The following is a 20,654-nucleotide window of genomic DNA, read 5'->3' as shown; positions in this document are numbered from 1 at the left end:
TTCTGCCCGTCTATGTTATGAGAAAAAATAAAAATAAACTATTTTCCAGAAAGTATGAGATTCTTGCAGCATATCCTTTCTCTCTTTGTCTTGCGCAATATTCTTAAGCCCTCACCGCTATTATAACCTTTCAATGACAGATTTTAATCTAGCATTAAGAGGTTACATTTGAAATGTGAAATGATACAGGAGACATCTACAAATATAATAATTAAATAATTCATGGGGCATTGCAAAGTTATATCAATGACAGCGCATCTTGAGAATTTTACATGGAGGCATAATAATCAGACATACGCCTCGGGTGCAAGTCTAGTGACTTTGAAAATTCATTTTTATTAAAACAAAATAAGAATAACAAATAAAACCAAATATTTAATGCGATTAATTGGGACAACTTATCAGGCCAGGAACCCTTGAGCAATGGGTCGATATTATGAAGCCATAATAATCTCCAATAGCAAGAGTATTTTCCTCTTAAATAAAGTTTTACCGATTTGATAAATGTCTATCTCCAAAGTGACCATGTTTTGCTGCCTGGCTGCTCTTCCAATTGACAAAAGAGGCCGGTTGGTTCTGGAAGCCGGGAGGTAAAACAGTATGTGCTGACGCTATCGGAGATATCAATCATGAACATAAAAATTGAAACTATCATAAGTATCCTAGTCCTTGATACATATTGTTTTAAAACATTCATATTATTATTTAATTCTCAATTTGTTTTTCTTTCACGAACCACTTTTTTGTATCCCCGCACCATACGGTTAATAGGGATGACGCATCGCTGTGGTTTGATAAAATAATGGACGCTGTCCAAAAACTAGTGATCCTTCCCAACAACCCCGTCCAACCTCCCCGCTGCCACCCCTCCACTCGCACAACCGGCGGGAGGCACTGGGAATGGAAAATGACATGATGTTTTTCTGATTGGCGGCTTTATATTGGATAAGTATTCATTATCCACTTCAGTAATAAATAATCCAACTTGCGTAATATTTTAGTAGCCTGTCACTTTGATAACATGTCAGTTTAATAATAAAATTATAACACTAAATGTTTTTAAATATTAGTAAATAACCACTTGCCGACTGTTCTATGAGTACGTAAACATAGGAAAGTCGGTACGTGGTTATATACTAATATTTAATAACATTTAGTAAAATGTTTGACCACAAAATAAATGCTTTAAATAAAAATAAAAATTATAAGTTTTTTTAAGTTAACAAAAAAATGTAAACAGGTAGAATTGTTTTATCGAATGTTCCTCATTAAATACTAACCTATACTTTTATCATATAAATGTGTTACTATTATTATTTTATTTTTACTTTTACCATCAACTACTAAATTAATTTATAAAATTATTAAGGAAATAAATTAAAATTTTAGATCTATGATTTAACTTTTCTACACAATGCATAATTAAATAACTTATCTGTATTGTATTTCTTGACATGTTTAATTTTTTATAATGTATTTTTTATAATGATGTGTCATAATATTTATAAATGTATTGATTTTAGTATGGAAGAGTCCCGACTTAACACGGAATTTTTTAACAAGTCGGGATATAGAAAAAAAAAAAGTGCCATAATACTAATGGGTTCGATTCATCTGACCCAAGCCTTGGTTGTCTTGGTTATACGCTTTTATTCACACTCAAAATATAAATCTATTTAACCACTTCATCTCCACTAATCATCATCATCATTAACATCATTATACAGCCTTTCACTTTTAATTGATGAACATAAGCCTCCCCATACTCCTCCATAATATGTCCCAGTCTTCCGCTTTCTGTATCCAGTCATCGGCAATTCTCAATACATGTTTTTTTAGGGCCAAACGGGGCCGTGAAGGGCATTCGAAAATGGGAATAAAGTTGGGGTAGAGTGGGGTTCGAACCTCGGACCTCCGATCCGTGAGTCCGCAACACTAGCCACGGGACCACAACCCGATTTTGGTCACAATGTGAAAGCTAACGGTCAATTGTACAGCCGACAGGTATTTTGTGTTCAGTATTGTTTGCGATTAATCATGAAAAGGTTAATAAATTTTTAACAAAATTTATTTCTTAAATTATTGTTCAGTTGATCTACTGTTTTTTTCGCAATTTTTTTTCAGCGATGAAGCTCTTCTCTGCCTCGGTGGCTTTGTCAATAAACATGACTGTCGCATCTGAAGCAACTCTAACCCAGAAACGGTCAATCAACTACGGATGCCTCCGAAAAATTCACTATTTGGTGCGGATTGGGGGCCGGAGGCAATATCAGGCCGTACTTGTTCAAAAATTAAAATGGTCGGAATATCGCCGTCAATGAAATTTGGTACAGAGCGATGCTCAACCAATTTTCGTTGCCAAAAGATATTTGTTTTCAACGGGATGGTGACACGTGCCATACCGCACGCAAAACCATCAACTTATCAAAGGAAGAGTTTGGTAACAATTATCTCGAGAAATCGGCTTGTCAGCTGGCTTCCAAGATTTTTGCTTTTTTCGATAGAAGGTTTGACTTTTCTAGAGATTTTTTTGTGGTTTTTGAAGTCGCGCACAAGACGAAAAATATTTCAGCTTTAGAAGCCAACATCGAGCTCACTACACACGACATACGACCAAAGTTGGACAAAGTCGTAGAAAAATCCAACTCCAGGATGCTATTCATAAATCGGGTTGTGGTCCTGTGGCTAGTGTCTCAGACTCACGGACCAAAGGTCCGTGGTTCGAATCCTACTCTATACCAGCTTGATTTCCATTTTTGAATAGTGAGTTATTTACAACTCGTTAAAAATGGCCCTCAAAATGAAATATTTGGGTAAATCATAAAAACGCAAATATTTATTTTTCAAAAAAAAAAAAAAAACATTCACGTGATGGTCATATGCCTGAAATCATTTCATCATTAATGGCAACGGATGATCTATTAAATGAAAAATATTATGTTTATATCCAAACTTATGTGTGTTTTATTCCAATTTAAAATTCTCAATCTCCTAAAAAAACACTGTACATGAAATAATAAAGCAATGATATATATTTTGTTCGATATAATTTATTTTTCCATAAAATGTTTTTAAACATTCTTTTAAATTATACATGAACACAACAGCGCGATATTATGTCTCTATTCACAGTGAATTATGTATATAAAACAATTTTACTTGTTAGGTTTTATCTAATTATATACAGGCATAAAAATGACACTAACACATGTATTATGCTCAAAGTTTACGTTAACTAGATTAGTAAATGGTTACTATTACTTTGGATGGCAGTGCTTTATGATTATTTCAATGTTGATACGTCTAATTATTCAAACAAATTTACAATTGTGCAATTATAATTGTATAGTATTAAAAATCAGCCCTGCAATTACATTACTCTCTTGTGCAATGTGTCACATAGTACTTAGATAAGGTACAAAAATGCATGACAATTATGTCATTGGTATTTTAGCGATGATCCATTTTTGGAGTGGGCGTGGTCAATTTTACATAATTACCTTTTTGATCTTTAAATGAAACAGATTTCTCAAAGTATTTATAAAAACAAAATATAAAATATTTCATGAATATCATATTCTAATATTAAAATTGTACAAACACTTTACTTTAAGTAAGTGCAATATACGTTTTTTTCTTAAAAATACATAATAATTATGAAATAATACATTAGTGTACATACATACATACTTCCATTTAGAAGAAGACAAAGGTCAACATATGTTTTTTTTTTGTGTTTATTATTTGTATTTTCGCTAACATAAAGTAATATTCGATAAAGTATTTACTTTTAAAAATATTTTACGTCTACTACATAACGATTCATTAAGGGTCCATTATCACTTGGATTTTACGTTTTCAACTCGAACATCCACTGAAACACAATAATGCCTTAAGACATCTTTGAATTAATACCAACATAGTTTTTATTCATCGTGTTATGTACCGCTTTGAAATATTTCAGTACGGTCTCCAGACATCCGAATGCCGTGTTGTCGTATTTCTATCGCTCCCCGCTTTCGTTCGTCCGCTGGCCGTCAGAGGACTGGATGACCGTTTACTCGAACTGACACCTGACATTTCGGATTCTTTCTTATCAGAAGTCTTCTTTTTGCTGAGGTTGATCCCGTTGGCTAGTCCCTTGTGAGATAGTGGAGCCTCACTGCGACTGCCGCTCGACTTGGTAGCGTTAGCCGCGTCTAGTAACGCCTTAGGAGTCTCTTCCCTCTTTGTACTCTCCTGGCTGGAATCTTCCACTCGTATAGTGTCCGGTGACGCCGTGCTGATTCTCGTATTAGACGGCATTAAAGAAGGATGTCTCATCTGTAGCCACGGCCAATCGTAACCTCCTTGGTAAAGCTGGGAATATAGCCATTGATTCGGAGGTTGAAGCAGAGGAGTATTGAGAAACAGCTGAGCAGCGAGAGCGTTGTTGAAAAGATTTCCTTGCGCGTGTCCAGCATGTTGCCCCGAATTATGAAAGAAGTTATTAATGTCACCTTTGTTGTGAAAGAAACTCGACAACTCATGATTTTTCTGCATGAAGTCGTGTTTTTTATTGAGGAATAAACTCAAGTCGTCGCTTTTAGATTTAGAAAGGACGGTAGTGAACGCTCCGGGTCTGTCATCCGGTGGCGGAGACCCTTTTGATGAGGCGGTTACCGATATCTCGTCGTCCTGAGGTGATGAGAGATGCGATGAGGAGTTGAGAAGGTCTAACTGCGGAGAAGCTCGGGGACTGGTGGTACTGTGAGGGTTGCACGTCAAACCTACAGAACTTAAACTCTCCGGATGGTTGATATCTATGACAAAAAGATATTCATAAGAACAAGGTTATCGAAAAGTTTTTATTCCTGTAAACTAATTAAGTTCAAGCAATGAAAATTTACCACTGTGGTGCTGGCCAGATCTTGGAACTCCCGGCTCCAAGGCAGCGAACACGTAAGGGCTGAAGTGAGGAGGAGGTGGCAAGAATGGACCCGCAGGGCGCGGTAGGGACCCCCAGTCACCGACAGGAATTCCAGCTAATTGCTGCGCTATACCTAAAATCAAACAAATATTATATTAAAACACGGTAATATTCATTTATCCAGTAACGATCTGTTTTCAGGAATAGCGCTGAACTTTCAGATAAAATGGTTTGCGTCCATGATCAACCACCTACATCACGCGATTGCCATAAAATACAAGCATGGCATGCATTACCATCTAGCGGGGAATAGTAAAACAACGGGGAAAAATAACTCTTTTGAAGTCCCTACATATTATAATAAATATAATACACGAAATTATAATTCGCAGTTTATTTATATACACAGATTATTTATCCAATTTTGAATTTATTTCAAAACACTTATTTTATTAATTACAATAAAAGGATATATTACTATATTGTAAAAAAAGTATAAATTTCCGCTTACAACAATGTTGAAATCAATTGAAAAACTTAACATCGATGTGTTTAATTTTTTCAAGTAATTAAATAAAAATTTGCCGAACGCAATTGATAGATTTCTTCATCAAAATAATGCTCATTTCCTTAATGAAGCATATTGTACCACCTTTTATGTATCATTAAGCCTTTTATCAACCCTTCTCTCTTAATCTATTACTCCCCCACCGCCACCCCCGTTAGTAGCTGATAACGGGCAGGAAGCCGTTCTTACCCTTTTACCAGTTTTAGTGCCCCCAACACTTACCATTCTTTAAGGGTCCCTGGTAACAATCGACAAAATCTCAAATAATGAAATACATTACCAACCCCCTTAATAATTCCGTGAATTCGTCGCTTTGTTTCTTTCCTAAATACGCTTCAAACTTTTCGTTTTGACATTATTTTGTCCTTTTGAACGAAATACTTGAAATAGGATTCAGAGGTTTTGATTTGACGTTAAATTTGACGATTAAACGTAAAATCTGTAGAAACAAAGTTCTGAGCAAAAGCAGAACAATATTTATGTACTTACCAAGGTAAGTATTTAAATATAAATACGTTGTTTTTTTCTAAAAAACCTAATTCTTTGGGTTTTTTAAAAGTAACCAAAACAATTTTTAGCAAATTAGGACGATGGTAAGAAATATAAATAGGTGTGCAATTAATTAAATCGAGAACATAATAATATGAACCGGGTTCAGGTCAAAGGTCAAAACCACCATTCTGAAAAAAGCGGTTTTAAATGTGTTTTAAACCAATTGCGTAAGTCTCATACATATTGTGGTAAATCTATTTTAATCAATAGACATTTGCATTTCAAATCATATCTCTTAAATTTGTACAAGACCTTCATAATTGGTTCAAATACATTTTAAATAATGAGAAAGCTTTTTTTCCAAAATTGTGGTCAAATGCCTTTGACCTAAACACGAGGATGACATGTGGTGTTAGACTTGGGTTAAAATTGTTCGTTTACTTCAGGATACATATTAAATTTGATGAAAATTTTTTTTATTTAAAACACGCTAGTCTGTGGAAAATTTAAACATAAATTCTAATTTATCATAGGAACCACTGACAATCGATGATTTGATGATTAATTATTTTCTCGTGGAGAAATACTAATTTTCTAGCTGGTCGTACCACCATGGTAATTTCCTATTTAAAAAAGATTTTGGATTTATTTTTTATTTGTTAAACCTACGTTAAATTATTTAAATAATTCCTAGGAAAACACAATGCATACAAATATTACCAATGATAATTATTTAAAATCCGTTTTAAAGCGAATATTGCAACATAATAATAATATAGCACACTATGTAAATACGACACAGAATTTTAAAATCAACGAGTTTTTTAATATAAATACGTCCAAAACATCGAAGAAAAATAATTTTGAAAGAATAAATCAACAGGTGGAAGTGGATGATCGAACATAAAAGCAATGGTGAATGTAAGTACATAGCACACAGAGCGATAAATTAAACCAAACAGTACACAAGCCTTACATATCCCCTCTCCAACTCAATGAGTAAATTCAGTGCTTTTTTTCTTTGTTAAAATACTATTAAACTAGGTCGAAAACTGTTTTTTTTATATTTTATGCATCGTGTTATCATCGCTATGATTTTTCAAGTTTTGTATTTCTGAAGTTAATCTGTGTGTGATGTTTTAAGTTCTCTTTTGCCGATTGGTCCGCCAACGGTAAGTAAACTGAAATTTTCCACAACTCTGATATCATTATTATTATTATTATGGATAACTTATATAGCGCCATTTTTGTAATATAATACCTCAAGGGCGCTTTACAAAGTGATTATATAAAGATATACATTTAATTTTTACTTTTTTAATTTAAGAAAAACAATGTACTTTGTCACCACATGCTAAGGATTTATCTAAATGATTTAGAGAACAATTGGTTTTTAAGTTTTTTCCGAAACATCACTTCACTCACACAGTTTTAGACCTCTGCTGGGAGAGCATTCCATGCCGTAGGGCCTGCGACCACAAATGCGCGTTCGCAAAATTTAGTGCGCTGTCTGCGTAGAGGCAAAATACCTTTTCCTTTCGACGTAGATGTAACTGATCTAAGCGTAAGACGTCTGTCAGATAGTTCATCTGGAATGCAGAGTTCCCTTATATATTCTGGAGCAGAGTTGTGCTGTGACTTATACATAAGCCAACAGAGTTTGTATTCCACCCTATGTGGAAAACGTAGCCAGTGTAATTCCCGAAGTAGTGGAGTGATATGACAGAACTTAGAGATTTCAAAAATAATTGTCGCTGCGGCATTCAATACAGACTGTAGGCGAATCATTTTGTTGATTGTCAGACCTGCGTAGATACCATTACATAAATCGATTCTGGATACTGCGGACGCATTATCCTTGATTGATTCATATGAACTAGTGTCATCGTTCAAAGTAGTTAGTTTTTATTAAAACAGTTTTTTCGACGTTTGCAAGCAAAAATTTAATGCTCTTTACTGCGCGTAAGAAAACAAGTTTTGTATCCAATTTCCCGTAGGGCTGAAGTTCCTCATCACATTCACCATGTTTTAATATCAATCTTTCGATTTTGAAATTAAGTCATTTCGCCATGAAAAATACTTATATGTTGTTGTTTTTATTCGAGTACCCGGTTATGTTTATACAATACAATAGGAATGATGTACGCAGCCAATTAGTTACCTGCGTGTTGCTGGTTAATACTAATTTGAAGTTTTCCATGAGTAACTATTATTGGCGCACCGAGCCATTAATTTAACGGCGATATTAAGCGTAAGATTTATTTGTACAAATAAAGCCACGAGAGGAGCTTGCGTATGGAGAAGGAGAAGCAGAAGGAACGTAGTGGAAGGCCTAGTTAACCCCTGGTTAACTTAATCCTAGAAATTATTTCAGTGCCCGCGCCCGCGGCATTAATCATAGTCTGCTTTAAGACTGAGCATAATCACCTCTCACCCTTTTAACAACTAGAATTAAGCAAGATCCCCGGGGTGGGCGGGAGATGGGCGATGGGCGATGGGAGGCAACTCCCTCGAAACTTTACCCCGAATAACCCTTTTAACCTACAGCCCCCGGGCTTATGCCCGCTTATGTTCCCCGCGCCGCGCGTCGACTCGGTCGGAAGAAATGATCATTTGTCGCCAAAGTAACAAAAATTTTGACTAAATTAATTACAAGTTTCATTTTCGGCCGATGTCAGAAATCGTGGCACATCATAAACGTTATCAAACACGTGTAAATCTGGGAATATTGTATAAAATTAGTACTTAAAACGTATGAAAGTCAACAGACTTCTGTTTTTTTCTATTATTTACAACTCACTATTAGAAAGATGAAAATATTTGAGTAAATCATAAAAACGCAAATATGTATAATATATTTTTTTTAATACGTTTCTTATGCCCGTATGCAGAGACAAAACGTAAGGTGAGGAAAGTAAATTCTAATTTCAAATGCAGAGAATAAACCCGAAGGTGAAGACAATAGAATGTACTTTTCTCACCTTAAGGTTTGTCTCTGCATACGGGTATTAGTCTATTTGGAGTAACATTCCTTCATTGGGGGTATTAAAAAAACGTTACACGTATAATATTATTTCATCTTTTATATACAAGTTCGGAAACTAGGATTAAAAACGCAGTTAATGTTTCATCCAGCAAAATGTAATAAATATTTTAAGAAACCAAACTACAACTACCTACGTTTTTTGCTGTAAAAGCTTAAATAAAGTACGAGTTTTTTCAATGATTTCAAACTGTGATTTTTTGAAAAGGGAATTGTTTATAAAAATCTAGGCGTTAGTACGGCTTATAATAGGGTATTATTATTCGGGAGGAATATCGTATTTAACCTACTCTACTAAAAAAAGATTTTTTAAAGATTCTCCTAGTGTTTATATAAACTCTTATAAAGAATATTTTCATTCATTATTTTCGTTTCGAAAATAAGACCGTTCGAAAACAATCGTTTCGTAAGTTGGTAATAAATTTTGTCATAAAAGTTCACGAGCAATGCATTCGTTTTAATTTTGGTAATGCCACAAGGCACAGATAGAAATATAAGGAGAGTTTTCTATGCATATTATTTTAAGAAAATAAAAAAAATCCATGGTAACTGCCCATTCCAATATTTAAAACCGTATGTTTTATTTTTATAGGTGTAATGTCTTATAAACTAAACTGCCAGTACACAATAATAATAAATCTTTATTAATCAAAATATAAACATTGCTATAAATACAACAAAACAAAAACAATGGTATACACGGCTAAGTAGGGGACTTATTACTACTTACGATTTCGTACAGCCTGACCAAAAACAAATAAAAAACAATGATAATAGAAACTAAATTCTATTAACAATAAAAATACATAAATACTTAAGAAAACCTTAACAGTAAACATATTATATTAGTTATGGTGTAGATTGCTTAGATTATTTATGTTTCTATTTATTCAATCGCATCATCCAAATATTCTATTGAAATATTTATTTATTAGAAACCCTTTTAATACTTTTGAAAATTTTGTAATAGCATTTATTTCCTTAATTTGATTGGGAAGTGTAGTATAAATTTTTACTGTCATGCATATGGGCACTCTTTGTATAATTGATTGTTTCGCAAGTGGAATTTTTAATTTCTTTTTATTCCTGGTGTAATGAAAGTGCCTTTTTCTTGTGTACCAAAATATTCAGGTCTTAATTTAACAATTGGACAGAGTTCCATAATATAAGGATTCGCAAATGTCAATCAATTTAATATAATAAAAGGTAGTCTAAATTTTTCTAAGTAATTCTGATTTATCATTTTTCTAATACATTTTTTCATTTATTTTAAAAACACCCGTATATTAGTAGCACAGAGCTGTATGCAAAAATTTTGATACATTCAAAATATATCTTAACAAAAATCTTAAGAGGGAACTGTTTGATTTGATAGGAAAGTAGGTACTAGAAGATCAGTAAAGGTGTATCTAAATAGATGATGTTGGCAGCCGCCCCCACTTCCGCTACCCTTTGGTGATTTCCTCCCCGCCCTGCGACAGGCGGGCACTATTTTTAAATGCCCAGATTTTGAGCGCGTCCCATTTCCCGCCAAGAAAAAGAGGGATTTTTTATCCGGCGGGAATTTCCGTCCCAAGTGTCAAGTCATGCGGATTGCGACGGATTTCCTCCGAGTTACGCCAGATATTTGAACGAAGATTCCGTTAAAAAAATAACAGACGGGGATTAAGTCGCTCGCCTTAGTGGGCTTTGTCTCCGACAGAAGGATTGGTAATTTTCCAAGCCTCTTTCCCGCGTACGCGAACGTCTGCTATCTTCTTTTTTAATAGCGGAAGGGGTGACTTAAAAAATCTGAGGGTTAAAGAAACATCGTAATGCGCTCTAAGAGATTGTCTTCGAATCTCCGTTAAGTTTCGTGATAATCCTTTCGGAAAAAAATGTAAGGATTTTAAAGGCAACTTGAACGAAAATGTTTTCGGGGAAATCAATTGAGTGAAAACAGCGAAGAGATTACAGGATCGACAAGGATATTAATTAAAGGGGTATAATCTTTTTTTAATTGAAGCCAATCAAATTATTATTTTATTTTTTTATTTTAAGGCTAAACATTTTCTATACATATGTGTATGAATAAATGTTTCTTGCATACTACTAAAAAAAAGTTTAATTTCTTTCTTCATTTCATAACTTCAATGTAGTTTTTACTCAACTTTATGTATTGAAAGTTATCACTCGCTTTTATTATTCTGGATTACTTTTTAACACTATTTTTATCATAATCACCTCAAAGGCTCTGTTTAATAAATATCTCAACACGTCTTGCAGCTGCATAGCACAAAGACGTTTAGAAATACTCTCCCATTAACTTTTTTATGACCAAAAATGTAGAATCTAGATTTCAATATATTCTGCGGGTAGATAGATGTTACAGTGTGTAAGGTAGCCTTGGAACTAGATTGTGGTTCCGTGGTAGAGGCACAAACTCACGGATTAGAGGTCCGAGGTTCGAACCGGAAATTCGATTCCCATTGTCCATCGTAGAAAATTGAGCCTATGACAGGTGAAATGAACCAACTGACAAAATAGTCAAACTTTTGTTTTAAAAGTTTTAACTCTGTGAGCTTTTTTCCATTTTTTTTACGTGACTGTTTCGAGCATTATATACACATGAAATTAAGTACATAAAGAACGGCTCTTCTTCTTTATTTTATTGGTAATAGTTCTAGGTAACTATTTGTTACTATTGTTAAGAATTGTTTTAAACTTCTTTCTTAGTGATTTTTTTTCTTTTTTTTTTCATTTCTTTTCTTGATTAATTAATTAATTTATTAGTAATTTATAAGTACAAAATATTTCTCTTCATCATTATTTTTACATCATTATATTTTTTATATATAAATATATACTATTTACATAAGTATTAGTTTTAAATATTAATACATACATTTTTTATTATTTTTTTAATGTTGTTCAAAAATGTTTTCTTAGTTTTTTTTAAACTGGTTCAAAGTATTTCTAATACCAAATTATCTTTTTTTATCGATAATTCTATAACTGGTAATATTTTATTATTTTATATGGTTTATCTTTTTTAGACTTTCTCAATTTGTTAATTAATAAAAAAAAAATAATGCTCTGTATTACTTATAATTATGCTTACATGTATGTATATTTAATTGTATTTGTAACTAATATATAAAAGGCACTAAGTGCCGTTTATTTCAATAAAATAAAATAAAATAAAATAAAGAAGAAGTTTTATTCCACTTTTATTAATAAATTTTTACCAGTGACCGAATTTCATTGTGACCAAAATTGTCAGGCTGGAATGCGTATTTTTATTATTATAATTAAAATGCAGTTCCACCATGAAATGTCATTAAAAAAACTCAATATTTTATGAATAAGATAAAAAGGCTTTTTGAATTGTACTGATTACTGATAAAAGCAACGAGATTCCTTTACCTTACAATATCACTTACCTAATTCACTTCACTTCCAATTGGCCTAATTATATGGCCCAATGTTTAAAATATTTCGTTAGATTATATGAAGGGAAATAGTATTCACTGTTTTTTTTAAACGCGCCCATACCAACCAATCACAGGTTATAACTTCTATGAATGCTTATAATTCGGTATTTTTTGTGAAATGGTTTTATACTTCATTCAATTTTATGCTTTTGTCAATGTGAATTGCGAATTGCCAATTCGACTACGGTTGCATCGTCACCTTTAGTTCTAGATTTACCAGTTCCTACGTTCTTGCAAACGTTTTTATTTTTTACTTATTTTGTTTGAGTAAGAAATGTTTTTTGGCTTACATATTGTTGTGAGATATTTAGTTAAAAAGGTAAAAACTTGTTTTGTTTCTTTGATGTTCTCAATATGTGCTTTTTAAAATAAATAAATAATTTAATTCCTGAATCAAGCTGTAGTTACTCCTGAAAATGTAATCGTTACGTATTATATTTATTTATTTATTTACATACATAAGTTTATTGTACATTATTTAAGACAATAAGTCCCAACTCCATGGGACTAAAAGTCCTGTGTTGAGATGGGACGAGCAATCATATGACACAGACATATGAGTATATCACCACAAATAAAGGATTAGAAACATAAATTAGTAGACGTTATAATAATAAATATGTAAATCTCTCTTCCCCTCCTTATCCTCTCTTCAAGCATTTTTGTCCTAATCCCGCCCAATTTACAATAACTTACTGTTCTTAAAAAATATTAAAAAATTCTTTGATTATTGAAATATACGAGTATTTACGAGTACATGAAAATTACATTTTTATATGTGCAATTTTTATGTATTTATTTAATATGTAATATATTTTCTTTACTAACTTTGTATACTTTGTAGAAAATTGTTATTAGTTCTGAGTTTATACACTATATATGTTTGTTTACTATAAATATACATGTAGAACTGTTGATTTCCTAAATAAAAAATTAAAAAAATAAAAAATAATAAGAATTTTTAAAAAAACATACATATGGCACATCAATATGGTAAACAGGAAACTCAAACATTCGGAAAATTATTACTAAGGAAACGCAGTACTTAACTTCTTTCTTGAAAATAATTTTTGCCCTTGAGATTTTAATACGTTCTTCCAAAATATTGAACACTCTCGGTGCGATACATGAGAGATGTCTCTGAGCAAAAATCGTACGTGTTTTGGGTATAATATAATTCATGCTCTGGGAAAACCTAGTACGGACATTTTGCTGAGACCTCTCCTTATGATTTATAAACACAAAAATAAAAAAAAGTTTTACTCGTTTTCTTAAATATCTTTTATTTTACTTCTTACATAGTGCTTTGAACATAGTGTTTAGGTATTTGTACAACAGCGGGCATATTGCCAAATATAAATTTCTAAATCAATCAACCAACACTTCGTATCTCTTGAGATACCAAAATATCTTAGAAAAGGGGTGATTATTTTCACAAGGTTACGTTTTTTAGTAAAGGTGGGCGAAAATACAATGCTGGGTCTTCTGACCCATAAACATCACAAGACGATACACCACCCCCTCCAGAGTACGATGTTTCCCCATCAACACTCCCCTCCCCCTTATTCCCAACCCACTTTCCCTTGACGACCGACGGCGCCACCAGTGTGAAAGACACCTAACTAATGACACCTTTCCTGCTACAAATTGTTACGCTCCAAAGGCCGGAGGTATCTCAGTAAGGAATAGGGGCGACCTCGAACCCACACACGCGCGGCGCTAACTCTGCTGTACACACACCCTCACACACGGGGGGTGGCTTCTCCTCGCTGAAGAACGAACTACTTTTACTATTTTAAGAAGTGTGACTTATCTCAGTTTTTAAATACGTATTACTCAATTCTAAATCATGTTTTTTTAATTGATAAAAAAATGCTAGTTAATATTTGCAGTCAACCGCTAACCGACTTTTCTGACTACCAGTTTTAATACACATTATAAAATGTTCCATTGTAATGATTCCCTATAGGGAACCTAGTAAATTTATACTCCTTCAATCCTCCCGTCCACTTTTTTCAAATACCCCACAAGATTAAACATTTGTTTAATTATAATCAGAGTACGCTGGTGTCTGCTTCTAATAGCATATATTCTATCAGCACGTTGGTTTTATTTTATTTTATTTATTGTCATGCGATTCTTTTAGTGAAGGTGTATAGTGGGATTTACATATTAGTTTAATTAATGTCCTGATGAAGAGACTGGTACATTTCGAAACCGGTAGACGTACAAAAGTCGGTAAAATAATAAACCCATCTAAAACAGAAATTATGTTTGCGGGTAATCAAAGATTGCTTAGTAAGCTAGACGTACCTTCACTTAATCATTTTATTGTCAATGGTACCAATATTCAACACAGAAAATCCGTAAAAAATCTAGGAGTACAAATGGATGAACATCTCTGCTGGCGAGCTCATACAAATGAATTAAGCCGCAAAATATTTTTCAGTCTACACTCACTTAGAAGGTTGCAAAAATTCTTACCCATTAATACTAAATGCACCCTTGTACAAGCATTACTACTACCCATTCTAGATTACGCTGATGTTTCCATTACTGATTTAAGCTGTGAGCAACTCGATAAACTTGAACGACTTCAGAATACATACATAAGGTACATTTTTGGTCTTAGGAAATATGACCACATTTCTGAGTATCGTAGGCAACTGAAATGGCTCAAAATTAGACAGCGGAGAGAATATCACTCCCTCTCACTTCTGTTCAATGTACTTCATAGTCCTAACGCTCCTATATACCTGCGTGAAAAATTCTCACCCTTATCAGTTCATGGTTTATCTCTTCGTTCTAATTCTCAAGGTACTATCTTAATACCCATCCACAATTCCTCTTTCTTCTCTAACTCATATAGTGTCCATGCGGCTCGACTGTGGAATCATCTCCCATCCACCATCAAAGATGTTACTACATTATCTCTGTTTAAATCACGTCTGAAGAAATATCTCCTTTCTCTTCCTTAATCTTTCCTCCTTTCTTTTTTCCTCTTTTTTCCTTTTTCCCATTGAGTAATAGTTTTGACTTAAGGTAATTTATAAACAAATACGTTTATTCCTATTTTTATATATCTTTGCTTTTTATTTTTTTTCTTCTATTGAATATGTTCTGTAACTTGAATTATAAAAATACAACTTTTATTTTATTGGTTGGTTGGAAGAAATTACCATTTGGCGAATATGGCCATCCGCCAATGTACAAATAACATTATGTACAAAAAGTTAAATAAATAAATAAAATACAAATATTCACTTACATATTTTAGAAACATTTTTTTTTTCTTTCTTATGAGAATATAACTTCAAATATTTAACAAAAACTTGATCATCTTCTAAATGTCTACTTCCATATTACCTTCTCAAAAACGTTTTATCTCTCTGTTGCAATAAATTTCATTACTAAATAACTAGTGATTTCTGGTAATAAATAGTGATCATCAACTGGCCCTTGTTGAAAGTGAAATACAACGGTTCTTACTTAAAAACCAACATTTTGTTTTAGAAAAGTAATTAGTTTATCTGCGGCCCTATGGTGTAATGGCTAATACGCTTGCCTCGCGCATCGGGCGGTCCAGATTAGAGTCTCGGTGAGACCGCAGAAATTAAATTGGATTTTTTTTAGCTTGGGTAATCGAGCCTTTTAGTTTGTTGCAAAAAAATACAAGTCCCATATATTAGTCCCAAGTATTTTAAAATGTGTTCTAATGAACACATTTTTTTTTGTCAATAAAAAGGAAAAAAATATAGTTTAACTAGGTAAATGCTATTCATTAAAAAAAGAAGCTATTAAAATCTACTTTTTATTTATAGTTTCAAGAAAAATTTTAATCGATCCAAATTTAAATAATTAATCCGTATCATATTATAGTCCTTATGAAACAATGCATTGAACAGTTTTGCAGCTATTAAAAATGAGTGTCTTTGCCAGAGCCTGGATTTACAATAATAGATTTCAAATAAACTATTCAATCTTCGACTAGATCTACCAAAGTTTTTGGGAAATAAATGTGAGCGCAATAAAACATATGTTAGACATTGGTTCTTAATGAATTATTCTTTGTTATTGTCAGCAAAAGGTACCATGGCATGTTGAATAGTAACAAGATACAGTGTTTAACTAAGGGAGAGTAATTGTGAGCGTTTTTTATTCGCGCGATTATAGAGGAAATTAATAAATGCAGTCGGAACATTGGAATAATTTCAATCCAGGGCTGGTATTCCGAACGCGTTTACAGCGCGCTATAATCCGTATTTAGTACGTAAAAACGCGCTATACCGCGCTATAATTTCGTTTGGAATACCAGCCCAGGTGCGTCAGTAGATTCCAAGGAATCAAGTATTAAAGGAGTTTCGAGAACCTGAATATTATAACCGGAACACGAAAATGATTTCAAACCAGACTTTTAGGGGAAATCAATAAATGCTCTTGGAACGTTGAAATAATTTAAATGCAGAGTGCGGCAGTACTGCAGTTATCAACAAAAAAATATTTAAATCCTGAGTGTATCGTCTTATTTTATCGATTTATTTTTATACGGTGTTTGCTGACATAATCACACCCGCCAAAAACATGACGCATGGGGTTTCTCAAACGATCGATTCAATTTCGACCGTGTTCTAGGAAGGACTGTAATTAATAAAGGGTTATCAGCCGCCGGTTTTCAAAGTATCTGTTAAATTACAGAACATCTTTCGCAATGTTTCAATCACTCCCACCTAGATTATTTACCCATATATGTTGACAAAATAGCTTTGACTTTTTTTTTCAATAATAAAATCATGTCTACACTAGTTCATTTAATTAGTCAACTTTTAATTTATCTGCGTTTATTGCCGATTTTTTCAAAATCAAAGCATTCACATGGAAATTGAATTTACTAGTGTTTTGACTGAAATCTTAACACTTCAACCTGCACGTATTTAAATAAGTGTTAATATTTGAGAAATATTAATGTGGTTAATTAGGAGTTTTTAGTTATGTTACGAGCCATCACATGAAATGTTCACAAGAAAGTGTCTACTTTCCATTTTCCTGATTCTACTCACAAATATAGGGTTGCCAACTATTTCGACGAAAACTCCGGGACACGTGGCCCAAAAAATCATTTACGTTCCTTCATGAGGAGATTTGGTGCTTTTGAAAATTGACATTTTAATACTTTCTTGGACATAATAATATATGAACCAATACAAACAACCATAATGTCAGAAAAAATATTTCCGTGTCTCTGTAATAAACTGCCAGGTAAAATCAACAAAAAAAACACCCTCATAAATCCTCCTAGAAAAGGTTTCTTTTTAAAACTTTTTCTACATAGCATAACCCATTTAAAACATTTTAAGTTTGTCTTAATGTTTATGGACAAATGCTGAATTCAATTTTTTATCGAGAATAATAGTTATAATCGCTGTAGATTAAAAAATCGTTGAGAAAGAAATATAAAAGTCTTGCGTTATACAAAACAATAGACTGGTACATTTTACACAATTCATTTAAACCGATAAAAAATTTATTTATTTGACACTTTATATACATATACAATATATATATACATTTTAGGACGGGCATATTGCCTTAAAGCAATTTCTTCCTACCTACCCAAACCGTTCAGTTTGAGAAAATTATAAATACATGGACATATTGAATCTAACAATTTATACAAAAAAAATTAAAAACAAAGATTAAAAAAATAAAAATATATTAAAAAAAATAACACTTTACTACGAAGAAAGGAGAGGGGATGGGAGAGAAAGAAGAAAGATAAAGGAACAATTTAAATATTTAGATAGTGACATTTCAATATTGACTCAAATGTTAATAAAGAAGGGGACGTCTCTAACATTAGTGGGTAGATTATTCCACAATCGAGCGGCCACTACTGTGAAAGAGGAAGCAAGAAAATTAGAGCGATGACAGGGTATTGAAAGGGTTCTTTCGTTACTAGAACGAAGAGATAGTCCGTGTTGTGAAAGAGGTTGGTTGAGCTCTCTCAGATAAACAAGCGAAGTGGATTATTAAAAATATTGTGAAGAAGTGATAGAATGTGAATGTTTCTTCTATGCCTTAACATTAAAACCGATAAACGGCATGTCATAAGCTCTGTAAATGCTCACTCTTTAAAATGTTCTGGTCAAATAAATTTCTAAGTCTGTTAAAAAATATCCATGAATATGATGGATATTATTTATTATTATTTGCCTCTTATAATAGTTATTTTTAAGTTTTAAAGTCTTAAAATCAGTTTATATTGGAAATATGGTAGGTACTATACTCGTATAATATGTGAAAATTGATCAATGGCGCACGTTGGTGCGATTCCGTAAATTCTTTAACGCATTGATATTCAACTGGGTTGAGCGACTTCAATTTTTGGCCAATTCCAACCTATCTGAAAAAGTCGGTTACCCTATTTTCTTCCCTGGAGTCGGGCACAAAGTAAATTTGCTGCTCGGAACGTAAAAGACAAACGCTTTAAGATATATCATAGGCTTAATAAGAAGGCTTTGGCATTTAACAGTTTCACTTTGTCATGTCGAAAGTTTCGGGCCGTGAAAGGGTTAACTAATCCTATAGGGAAAGAGGTTCTTTGTTCCACAAAGTGTGCGTACAAGCGGGTTATGAGAATAGCGTCTTAACGCTTTGATCCGTTTTCCCATCATTTTGCGTTTATTTTCACATTGTACTTATTTTAAAACCGTTTCAGGAAAACACAAATATTTTTTATTTCGCATTTCATATATTAAAGGACTAATACTCGTATGCAGAGACAAACCTTAAGGTGAGGAAAGTACATTCTATTGTCTTCACCTTCGGATTATTCTCTGCATTTGAAATTAGAATGTACTTTCCTTACCTTAAGTTTTGTCTCTGCATACGGATATAAGAGACGTATGCAGAGACAAACCTTAAGGTGAGGAAAGTACATTCTATTGTCTTCACCTTCGGGTTATTCTCTGCATTTGAAATTAGAATGTACTTTCCTTACCTTAAGTTTAGTCTCTGCATACGTATATAAGAGACGTATTTATTTGTGTATTAAATGGCTGACTGGTTCACGACCAGTCTTAACATGGGAATGGGAGTCAAGTTGTGATGTGACTGGATTCGAACCGTGAAATGCTGATCCATGAGTCCGCGACACTATTAAGGAATTACAATTTGATTCGGGGTATCAATTAAGTGCCTTATGTAGAATTGAGGAGAGGCAGTAGGCTAGCGAGCAAGCGTGAGTAAGATATTTTACACGATTCATAAAAAGTGTCGTCCGTTCAGCTCCGACGTATATCTTAGACTAAATTTAAAATGCTGTGTTTGCGTTCAACGGTAAATAATTGTGCACACGGTTCACTCCAAATCCAAAAATCCCGTATGGAAAAATCGATGAAAATTAAGATCGTTTAAGGAAATTACAAAACAAATCCAAATAAAACAATACATTTACTTTATAGTATTTAGGACATATTTCGAAGTAAACATGTTTGTAAAACTTTGTGTGCCTACAGCTAAAGCATTTTTTTGCGATTTCGAGGTTTGATCTGTGTTTACGTGTTACATTTAAATATTAATTTGTTTATAGTAAACTTTACTTTTTTCTTAAGCGGACATATTTTAAAAATATTTTAATACTGCACTACATGCCCGTTGTTACGCCTACAGTACCTTATTTACCTATTTTGCGCCATCGAGGTAAAAATGGTGCTTCATGATTTTCAAATCTCCTGTACCACAACTGCTCCACCAACCCTTAACATAGGGTAGTTGTATAAGTGTAATAAACGTGGACAGAATCTCTATCATACGTGTTCTTAAGAGTTGTTAAATTTGATGCCCCATTAATTTGATCATTCCACGAGATAACCCAGTTCCATCTAACTGCCACACGGCGAGATTAAAACATCATTAGTTTTAAGTAACATTTTATGATTCCATCCTGATTAAATCGGAACTGAAGATGGCAATAGTCAATCTTATTTGATTGCGTTAGTGTTTAATTGGCCGGAAAGCAAACGTGACGCGTACAGGAGAATTAAGCAAAATTAATTTAATTTCAATTACAGTTTATTTATCATATCGTAGAAATAAAACTATACATTAATTTAAGTTATTGATGACCCCGTTCTAAGACATTAAAAATATAAAAACAGTATCTAAACAAAC

The 20,654-nt window shown here is 33.0% G+C and overlaps 1 protein-coding gene across 1 annotated transcript in view; it reads right to left on the bottom strand.

Annotated features, from left to right (window-relative positions):
• Window positions 1–3,751: 3,751 nt before the first annotated feature.
• The window catches only part of RunxB (RUNX family transcription factor Runt related B), a gene marked incomplete at its 5' end in the record, with an annotated part of 52,851 nt that continues 35,948 nt past the window's right edge, over window positions 3,752–20,654 (bottom strand). Inside the window, 3 exons of the mRNA XM_088235304.1 lie at window positions 3,752–4,445; window positions 4,572–4,802; window positions 4,890–5,042. Coding sequence (XP_088091430.1) covers window positions 3,961–4,445; window positions 4,572–4,802; window positions 4,890–5,042 — 869 coding nt within the window. The remainder of the gene's footprint in view (window positions 4,446–4,571; window positions 4,803–4,889; window positions 5,043–20,654) is intronic.

This window comes from Micrasema longulum, unplaced genomic scaffold (assembly GCF_059751315.1).
Source record: "Micrasema longulum isolate JH-2025_06_02 unplaced genomic scaffold, ASM5975131v1 h1tg001356l, whole genome shotgun sequence".
NCBI lineage: Eukaryota > Metazoa > Arthropoda > Insecta > Trichoptera > Brachycentridae > Micrasema > Micrasema longulum.
Note: the sequence above shows the minus strand (reverse complement) of the source record. Positions and strands in the feature narration are given on the sequence as shown.